The sequence below is a fragment of the Priapulus caudatus genome, unplaced genomic scaffold, assembly GCF_000485595.1.
Source record: "Priapulus caudatus unplaced genomic scaffold, Priapulus_caudatus-5.0.1 Scaffold41, whole genome shotgun sequence".
NCBI lineage: Eukaryota > Metazoa > Priapulida > Priapulimorpha > Priapulimorphida > Priapulidae > Priapulus > Priapulus caudatus.
The window spans coordinates 671,046-681,627 of record NW_014577102.1 but is presented as its reverse complement, the minus strand read 5'-3'; the positions used below and the strand labels follow the sequence as shown (position 1 = coordinate 681,627).

Sequence of the window (10,582 nt, the reverse complement as noted above, 5' to 3'; positions counted from 1 at the left end):
ATTTCGATCGCTTCTATATTAATTATGGCTGCGCAGACACGATAACATACGCATGGATTAACCGCTAAAACAAACACAATATTTCCACTTGCACGAAGAGAGATGCCTTAAAAATGTCAAGACGTTACATGCATGGCATACCAGTTCTGCTCACATATTAAAACATGCTCGTGTAAGTAAACACATGTACATGTGTAGTTGCGACGGAACAGAGAATACGGATGACACTTTGACTGCTGCACGCCCACGGGATATCTCAAGAGTGAAGTTTGGCAGGTGCATCCTAAAGATGATTTTAAGAAAAATGTTTGAGATATGTAAGAGAATACATGGCTCGCGATAATAATTGGGATATGACCGATTTCAATATACTACACACTGTATCTATGTGGCGATTTGATTAAAATATTTATATATACAGTATACAACAATGGATCAAAAACACCTCACCTTAATGCCGGAGCATTGATTGACAGGTAAATGCAAGGGGTAGATCGTAGTAGCAGTAGTAAGTGATTTTTTATAGTGAGAAATTAACTTTCTTTCTCACTCGCGACCTTCTCCCGCTTTCGGCGAAGGTATTACGATTCGCGTGAAAGATCTACACACAGCATACTCATAGAGAGTGCTGCACAGTGTGCATGTGACGACAGTTTGACGACGGGCAACCGTTCCGAATCGGATCATCGCCGCGTCGTACCTCCTTCCTCCTACTAAAACTGTTGACTCGTGGCTGTAGCTCGGTGAAACTGTGACTCTCTCTCTCTTACACATGCGCCCGCTGCAGACGGAATGGAATGAAGCCGTGCACACTTCAGCCTGCGCGCTCTCACGCACGCACACGCGTCCCTATGCACACACGCGCGTCCCTGCGGCACAACAGACGCCACACGCATGCACGTCCCTGCGTACAACAGCCGCCGCGCATGCACGTCCCTGCGTACAACAGCCGCCGCGCATGCACGTCATCGCGACTACAACAAGCCGCCGCGCATGCACGTCCCTGCGTACAACAGCCGCCGCGCATGCCACGTCCCCTGCGTACAACATCCGCTGGCCGCGCATGCACGTCCCTGCGTACAACAGCCGCCGCGCATGCACGTCCCTGCGTACAACAGCCGCCGTACGCACGTTCCTGCGTACAACAGCCGCCGTAAGCACGTCCCTGCGCATGCACGCACGCGTCCCTGCGCACAACAGCCGCCGCACGCACGTGTCCCTGCGCACAACTGCTGCCACACGCGCGCACGTTCCTGCGCACGCACGCGCGGGTTCCTGCGCACGCGCGCTATCGCACACACCGCGCACGCCGTCGTGGACTTGGGACTAGCTGTGCTGCGTCTTGATGTGCGTCTTCAGACTGTGCGGCTGCGTGAAGGCGGCGGTGCACTCCGAGCAGCGGTACGGCTTCTCACCGGTGTGCGTGCGCTTGTGACACTTGAGCGTGTATGACGCTCGAAACGTCGTTGCGCAGATCTCGCACTTGAATGGCTTCTCGCCCGTGTGTATGCGCGCGTGCGAGATGAGCCCATTGCGGTCGGAGAACGTGCTGCTGCATTCCTCGCAGCGGTACGGCTTTTCGCCCGTGTGCGTGCGGATGTGTCGCGCGAGGCCCGCCTTGCTGTTGAACGACGCAGTGCACTGCTGGCACTTGTACGGGCGGTCGCCGTCGTGCGAGCGCATGTGCTGCGAAAGCCCGTTGTTGTTCATGAACGTCGCGCGACAGATATCGCACTTGAACAGCTGGTCGGCGGCTGCGGCGGCGGCGGCGGCGGCGGCGGCAGCAGCGGCGGCGCCACCGTCCGGTTCGTGCTTTGCTCGCTTGTGATTCTGTAGGTCTGCGAGTTGGCGGAAGGCGTTGCCGCACGCGTCGCAGCGGTAGAGCTTCACCTTGCCGACGGCGTGCGTGCTCTTGTGATGCTCCAGCTCCTCCTTGCAGCTACACACCTCGCCACACACGTCGCATATCGACTTGTCCGCGCCGTCTCCGAGGGTCGGCGCGCGATCGTCGAGCATCGCCGGCGCCACCACCGCGACGGCGAACTCCTTCCCTTCTTCCTTGACAGCGGCAGCGTTCTCTTTCGCATGAACCTTCTTGTGCGCGTAGAGCCCGCTGCGGTACGAGTACGAAGCTCCGCAGAGCTTGCACGCGTAGGGCCGCTCGCCGCTGCTGCGTCGTTTTCGCGGCTTCTGCCGTGCGTCACTGTGCGGCTCCATCATCGCAAAGTCCTTGTAGTGGACGCTGGCCGTGTGGTGGTCAAGCAGCTCCTTCTGGAGGAACGTGTCGGCGCACTGACCGCACGGGAACAGGCTGCTGCTCGTGTGGCTGATAAGGTGCGCGTCGAGTTCCTTCTGGCTCATGCACTTGGTGTTGCAGATGCTGCATCGGAAGGACACGGCCGCTTCGAGCGAGTGCGCGAGCTCGTGTTTCTGCAGCGTCGTCACGTCGTTGAACGTCGCCATGCAGATGCTGCACTTGAGCAAGCTGACATTGAGCGGCTCCGGCTGATGGATCGTCACCGCGCCGCCGCTCATCCCCCCGTTGCTCACGTTGCTCGGAGGGTTGATGAACTGCATCGTCGCGGCGCGGCGTTCGGCCGCGTGCGAGATCAGATGCTCCTTGAAGTCCTCCTCCTCGCGGAACCCCTCGCCGCACTGCGTGCAGACGATGTCCTCGTCGTCGCTGTTCTGTCCGTCGTTCGCCTTGCCCGTCGCGTGCGTCGCGAGGTGTCCGATGAGGCTATCCTCGTCGTTGAACGACACTCCGCACTCGTCGCAATTGAAGTTATCGTCGCGCAGCGGGGAACTCTCGGGGCGCGTGTCGGCGACGCGGTGTGCCGACAGGATGTGCTCCTTCAGGCTGTGCTCGGTCGCGAACTTCGACGGGCACTTGTCGCACGTGTACACCTCGAACGGGTTGTATGTCGCCTGCTGCTTCTCGGTGACGTGAGCTGCGAGGTGCTGTTTGAGCGCCGCCTCGTCCGGAAGGCTCATGCCGCACAGCGTGCAGCTGTGGATCTTGTACTGGTGCGCAAAGAACGATTTCACGGCGGCGTGGCTCGCGAGATGCTGCGTGAACAGCATCTGGTCGGTGAACACAGATCCGCACTCGATGCACGAGTACGACTTGTCCTGCGGCGGCGGCGGCGGCTGCTGGTACGGCTGCTGCGCGGCGAGCGTCGCCAGCTCCTTCAGACGATCCTGATCGCTGAACGTCGTCCCGCCGCCGTTCCCCTCCGTCTTAACAACGAGCCCTGCCGCGGACGCGTCAAAGGTTTTCGACACGGGGGGGATGTGCGTCACCATGTGCTCGTTGAGGCTCTCCTGCCGACTGAAGCTCGCGTTGCACTCGGTGCAGCTGAACGATTTCTCACGGATCTTATACTGGTAGGGCTTGACGGCCGTGTGCGTCGCGAGGTGCTCCTTGAGACTGTCGAGCGCGCTGAAGCTAGCGCGGCATTCGTCGCACGTGTACACCTTCTCCCGCATCTGAAAGATCTCGACAGTGTTCCACGCCCGGCACGTGTCGTTCGGCACGGGCTGCGGCGCGAACGGGAGGCCGTACGGAAGCTGCGAGCTCTCCATGCCGCTGTAGCTGATCGAAAAGTTCGGGAATGAGAAGTTGCCGGAGCTGGAGGCGGACGTCATTGCGGCGTCGGCGATGGTCGTCGGCGCGGCAACGGCGTCGTTCGTCTTCGACGACGCGATGCTCTCGCATATGTGGCACTTCACCGGATCTTGGCCCCTGTGGAATGTCACGCTGCCGCACTTCTGGCAGAGGTACGGCTCGCCCTGGCCGTGCGTGGTCTTCACGTGCGACTGCAGGAGGTCCTGCTGAGAAAATGTGGCGCTGCACACCTTGCATCGGTACGCAGGCTGCTGCTGCCGCTGCTGTTGCTGCTGTTGGTGTTGTTGTTGTTGTTGCTGCTGTTGTTGTTGTTGTTGTTGTTGTTGTTGTTGTTGTTGTTGTTGTTGTTGCTGTTGTTGTTGTTGTTGTTGTTGTTGTTGTTGTTGCTGCTGTGGCTCTGGAATGGATCCGAGTGCAGATGCAAACGAAGTTCCGCCACTGTCAGCCATGCCTCACTGAAACAAACAAACACCGTATGCTTGAAAAGTGGTAAACGATACAACAGTTTGTAATAAACCAGATTTCGTCTCACATGCAAACGATAAACAAATTACCAAACTGTACACCACCTACATCCACACACAAAAAACACAATTACACAAAGTGGATAGCAGTGCTGTGCGAAAATGATTTTGTTATATAATATAGTTTGTCATCTCACACACCAAACAAAGATGTGAATATCTCAACCACCACGTAATTTTATATGTGCATGCTGGTAGTGCAGCAAGATAATGCTGGTATACATCCAAGACAACTTGAAGAAAAGATAGAATGTAGTTAAGAATTACATGCTAATGACATACTAACAAAGTAACATAAGGCGAGAGTTTTTAGGTTTTACACATCTATCTTTGAAAGACTTCCCTGAGATGGGCTCATAGACAACTGTCATGCTGGATATATGTATAACATATAACATGGCTAGGTTTGCCTACACACATTCCAGAGAGCCACTTACACACATATTACACATACCGTCAGTTCCAGTTATGTCTGGTATGATAGTATTTTTTTGTCACCCAGAAAAATAGCCCAAATATCGCTCAGGGCTATTTAATCATGAATACTTCTCAACCTACTCCATATTGCAATATTTAAAAAATGATTAATACTATTTATTGATTTCAGTTAGGTATAAATCAATTAACACACAATTAAATTAATCACAGTTATTATTATTAATAAGTTTCTTGAAATTCAAAAGCTGCTTAAAGTTTTTCAAAACTATTACTAGCTACTAAATCATCATATTGTTATTAACAAATATTATGAATACCTGGCTTATCTCAATAGAAATTTGAAAAATTGTGCATAAATATCATTTCAATATCTTTTGCCAATTACTACATCTACCCTTTCACATTTCTAACTAAGTTGCTCACTGTTTATGAAAACAAACAATGCATGTTCAGGGTTCTCCAAGCTTTTTCATTATAGTATGGCGGGGCTGCCTTTACGGTCATAGTTTTAGCATTTGTTAGCATTTTTTAGCTAATATTAGCATGGCGGCTATGATATTTAGAGTGGCGGGTGCATTTTAGGATGTCGGGGATCGATGATAGCCTGGCAGGCCCTATAAGTGCTCTTGGAGAACCCTGATGTTAAAATTTATACCCAAGTAAATACCATAAATTTTTGGTAATGGCTGCAAATAATGTAAATTCCATGGAAATTACGTAGACATTCTATTTATAAAAAATATTAATAGTTATTTACTTCATTAAAAGGCAAGTTTGAAGTTGCATTCGTTACAAACATGTGTCTCACATTGTACGGTAAGTGGAACCAGAAGGTAGCCTACATGTATACTATAGCCATTCAAGGAACAGTGCCAGATTTCGTAGAAATGTACTTATTCTTACAGTTTTTTGTGGTGTCCCTGTTTGATTAAAATATCGTGTTTAGGTTATATATAGTGTGGTTGCATGCATAGCAGGGGCTGTTTTGTACTGAGAGAACATTCACAACCTGTATGAGCATACTGCCTACTGGATATTCTCAAACAGATGCTATTTGTTAAATGTGTTTAAATAGATCGTTAACTAGTAACCTTTAGAATGAGAAACGCAGTCATAATCATACCTGCGAGCCAAAACTCATTTACTATCTAATTCAACTTGAATATTGCATTATTGTGCCAATTTGCCATGCCTAACAAGTGGAATATACGCGATCCAAAAGGGGCGACAAAAAACGTTTCCACCTGTTCACACGACACTTAAACCAGTATTTCAAAGTCTATAATCATACGTGAACCGCATGTCAAGTTGATAAACTTTGAACTAGGAGTAAAACTTGACATATTTAGCAAAAAGTAGGCAACGATGAGACGTTGCCATGTTTGTTTGGGTGGGAAAAAATACGTATCAAATTGCGCATATTTGCACGCAAAATTACATTAAAACTGAACCTAACAGAATTTATTATATTATATTACAGCAAGAGGTATACCTGCGTATACTTGTGAGGCACTTTTAACGTCTGTAGACGTGTAGAAAAGGAATAATTTGTTCTTTGTTGCTCGTTTGCTAGATCACCATTTTTATGTTGCACAGAAAGCATCACATACGGAAGTGCATCGCGCCATCTATCAGAAGATACAACAAACTACAAGGCATAATACTACAGTATGATTATGATTATTTATTGGCAAAATAGTAGGCATGTGACATTTTGATAATAGTATAAAATTTTTAGTTTATATTTTGTGTCTGTGTCAAACTACCTAAAACAAATTTATTTATCATTGTCATCGTCGTAGTCACAATTGTCAGCAGTGCGATGCATACAGTAGGCCTACCCGAACGCATAATTTGTCGACTTTTGGCAATGCCCCAAACAGGCATTCGGTTACTATAGGGATGCAGGCCCGTAGCCAGGGGGGGTTCGGGGGGTTTGAACGAAGCCCCCCCCCCCGAGCTCCCCCCCCCCCATCGTGCGGGAGGGTTAACAGTGAACACCCCCTTCCCACACCCTCCCTCCGCTCGGTCGCTTGGCTCCCTCGCCAGGTCGCTTCGCGCCCGAGCAGGGGAGTGTACAGGGCGGGTCCAGGGAGTCCGGACCCCTCCCTTGCTCGCGCGCATAAAAACGCATCTGAAGGGGTGTAATTGTAAAAATTTCTGGGGGAGGGCCCCAACCCCCTTCGCGTGCTGCAACTTTTGGGTTACGGTTAGACGCCCCTGGTACAAATCCTGTACACGCCCTGCCGAGCAATGCCAACATTCGAAAACGAAACCCCCCCCCAATATAAGCTGGCTACGGGCCTGGGATGTACCCCGTTGGTCGCATTAATTTCGTATTTTGTCATTTTTACTTATCCAACGTACTTATATGATGCAACAAATAATATTGTTAATAATTTATATTATATATATATAATTACAAACAGCCCGCCACGTCTTACACCTAGCACAATTTTACTATGCACACATTACTCTGATGATGAGCAGCTTGCAAAGCTCGTTATCTCATTTTGAACCGCCATTGATTAAATTAATAACTAAATAATAATATAAATAATAATAATAATATAATAATAAATACTACTAATAATAATAATAATAATAATAATAATAATAATGCATGGTTTCTCTCTCGGTATATTATGGCGTTATATTATATATATATATATATATATATATTATATTATATATATTATATATAGCGAGAGGGAGAGAGGGCGAAAGAAAGAGAGAGAGAGGGAGAGAGGGCGAAAGAGAGAGAGAGAGAGAGAGAGAGATTAGAGGAGAGAGAGAAAGAGAGAGAGAGAAGGGGAGAGAAGGGATATAGTAAGCGAGATATCGAGCGAGAATTTACAATGCCTACTGCTGACTAATGTCTACCGCTACAGCACACGGCTAGGACTTCCTCGGTTTATATCTCTCTTCCATATCTCAAAGTAGGCGGCAGACTGCTCGAGTTGGAAAGCGGTTAAAAAGAAAATAGACAGAAGGCGTTAACAGAGATTGGCGTTATGATCGTCCACGTGGTAACAAGACCTAGTGAGAAATCAAGCTGTACAGTGTTCCGCCTGCCAACCTTCTGCACGGGAGAACGTGCTGAGAGCCACAGCGAAAAGTTAGAACGAACGATCAGATTAGTTAACGCAGTTGGCGTCCCGGTTCCCGTCAGAATCCGTCCGGGTCCGAGTAACCTCCTCGCGACGCACGGAGGATTAAGAGGTCCTGCAGGCTACTACCTGGAATGGCCTTGCTGATGTTGGCGACGATGATGATGATGCTGTTGAACATCGTTGAGTGTGCGGCGCTGTGCAGCTTATTATCTGAATCCTGCGTACATTAATCACTTCCTAGCTGGATGCGCGATGGAATAGCAGCCATGTATCCAGTCGCCTCCTGGTCCTCGAAGCTTAGCATCCTTACCTATACACCACCACCGCAGAAAAGTATAGATGTCGTATGTTTAACACGTAGCGTACATACACGTCGATATGTACATCCTGTGCACGCACGCACGCACACAGTTCACCTCCCTCACACACACACACGCACGCTCGCGCAAGCGCACGCAACCCTTTCTTTCACCTCCGCCCTTCTTCTGACCTCCCCTCTATCTCTCTCTATCTCGTCTCTATCTATCTATCTCTCTCTCTCGCTCTCTCTCTCTCTTCTCTCTCTCTCTCTCTCTCTCTCATCTCTCCTCTCACTCTCTCTCTCTCTTTCTCTCTCTCTCTCTCACACACACACACACCTCCTAGCTCCTCTTTCTCTCATCTCTTCCCTTTCTCTCACCTCCTCCCCTTTCTCTCACCTCCTCCCCTTTCTCTCACCTCCACCTTTCTCTCACCTCCTCCCCTTTCTCTCACCTCTTCCCCTTTCTCTCACCTCCTCCCCTTTCTATCACATCGCCTTTTCTCTCACCTCCCCCTCTTTCCTCCTCTCTCCCTCAGTCGACGGCTGCTAGTGTTTGCGTTAGCTTACCGTACTGCTTATTCTGGATGTCCTAGGTAATGTTACACGAGCGACAGGCTATTTCTCACGCAACTATTATTAGCGATCATATTCATTTACGCCTTAGGCCCGTATTATTTGCAATTAATGGAGAAAAATGCAATAGGTACAGGTATTAAACGTATTTAATTATAATTATAATGGTTTCGTTTATTATGATTTATATATGATTATGATTATTATTTATTATTATTATATTACAATGATTATTATTTATTATTATTATTGTATTTATGATTTATTATGATTTATTTATGATTATTATTTATTTATTTATCATGATTATTTGGAATCTGGCACAAGCGCCTTACCTGGAATAAACCCATTATGATGCAGACAAGATCGACCAGGTAAGCAACGATCTCGAACGAATGTGATGCGATGACAGCGCTGTGTCTGTAGTCCTGCTCGTTCACCATGATGATGAATATTATGATGTTGATAACTGTCAGAACGAATACGACCAGACCGAGGAAGAGTCCCTTAGTGGCATTGTCAGTGTCGATGCGAATTCCACTAGTCGGAGCTTTCACGGCTTCCCCGACTTTCACCGGTGAGCCATGCCCGATGTTTTTCCACATGATGAATATGATGCCTGTATATACGCAATGTAGAAATGTCATTACTGTGGAGGTTCGTACGGGTCGATGCAACCCGTAGCGTTAATTATCCTTGCAGCATGCCTAAATCTTGTTCTTTTTGTATGAGACCACTAGATTGTATAATTTCAAGAGGCTACAACTATGGTAGCTTATACTTATAGCCTCATAGGTGATATTATGTAGCGATAGACCTATACTTTGGTTACTACTCTTATTACGCTGATAATTATAACAATTGCAACGTGAACCTAAACAATAGAGAAACAACGGTGCCTATATAGTGTCTGACAGAGCCTATATACGATTGGGTTCCGCAATTCCAACTCTACGTCTAAAGTTGCGGTACACGACTAAAAGATATATTCTGTATACGGCCATGCATACCGGACACGATGAGGCTGTACTCTATGATGCACGGGAAAAGAAATGGCGAAAGTTGCTGGGAAACGTTGATCATCACCATCTTCCTGAAGCAATCGACAGGGTAGAGATAATACGTGTCCATAATCGCTGCAACAATATACACACAACAACAGTCATAGTGAGTACTGAGGAAATACGGCAGGATGACATTGATTGCCAATGGAGGGAGTAGTTCAGTGATTGTAACTCCCCGGTCATAAGTAATTATGCATTACATAATTATATCAGGCAGAGTAGCGGACGCGTGTTGTTAACATTTTAATACATGCGTCGACATAGGACTACTAAATAATGCATATCTCGCAGCGGGTATCACGTAATTGGGGCGGCGATTTCGTACCTGCTCATTTCCCTGCTCTGTCTACAGTAGCCACATCGTATAGTTATTACGACATTTTAACAATATTTAAGTCCACTGTCCAAATTTGCCCATTGTCTGATTATTTACCTTTTTTGTACCTTATTTGAATAGTTTTTAATAGACGTTTTTATCGCAATATTACACATTTTTATTCTTTATTTTACAGAAGACGTTTTTTGTCGCGTCATTTCTAAATGGTCAAGTCTGTCTACCGGAATCTATCGGGTTCTTGAATTAGATGATATTTTCATGAGATTTATTGTTATCTGTGTAAGTCGTATATAAGTATGGTATGCCTACTATTAAATCTAATTACTCTTGATTGTAGAGTGACGCGCAATTACTAGCTAACGTTTTTACAAAATGACCGGGTTGCCACGATGTCGATTAGGTGGCGATTTTAATGGTATTATTATCAGGAGTGTCATAATATCAAATATATATATATATCAGGAGTAGATAATAGGATATCATACATATTATGACACTCTTGTTATTAATACCATTAAAATCGCCACCTAATCGACATCGTGGCAACCCGGTCATCTTGTAAAAACGTTAGCTAGTAATTGCGCGTCACTCTACAATCAAGAGT

At 47.2% G+C, this 10,582-nt stretch overlaps 2 protein-coding genes across 2 annotated transcripts in view; both read right to left on the bottom strand.

Moving 5' to 3' along the window:
* Nucleotides 1-1,247: 1,247 nt before the first annotated feature.
* LOC106820375 (zinc finger protein 729-like) lies at nucleotides 1,248-6,171 on the bottom strand. The gene is made up of 2 exons (XM_014824902.1): nucleotides 6,083-6,171; nucleotides 1,248-4,083 (listed from the first exon to the last, which is right to left on the bottom strand). Exon 2 carries the CDS (start codon nucleotides 4,075-4,077, stop codon nucleotides 1,327-1,329), a length of 2,751 nt encoding a protein of 916 aa, XP_014680388.1. The 5' UTR covers nucleotides 4,078-4,083; nucleotides 6,083-6,171; the 3' UTR covers nucleotides 1,248-1,326.
* A 1,587-nt stretch (nucleotides 6,172-7,758) lies between these two features.
* The window catches only part of LOC106820268 (otopetrin-2-like), a 5,608-nt gene continuing 2,784 nt past the window's right edge, over nucleotides 7,759-10,582 (bottom strand). Inside the window, exons 4-7 of the mRNA XM_014824797.1 lie at nucleotides 10,200-10,215; nucleotides 9,588-9,713; nucleotides 8,913-9,196; nucleotides 7,759-7,920 (exon numbers count right to left, since the gene is read on the bottom strand). Of these exons, the coding sequence (XP_014680283.1) occupies nucleotides 7,759-7,920; nucleotides 8,913-9,196; nucleotides 9,588-9,713; nucleotides 10,200-10,215 (588 nt within the window). The remainder of the gene's footprint in view (nucleotides 7,921-8,912; nucleotides 9,197-9,587; nucleotides 9,714-10,199; nucleotides 10,216-10,582) is intronic.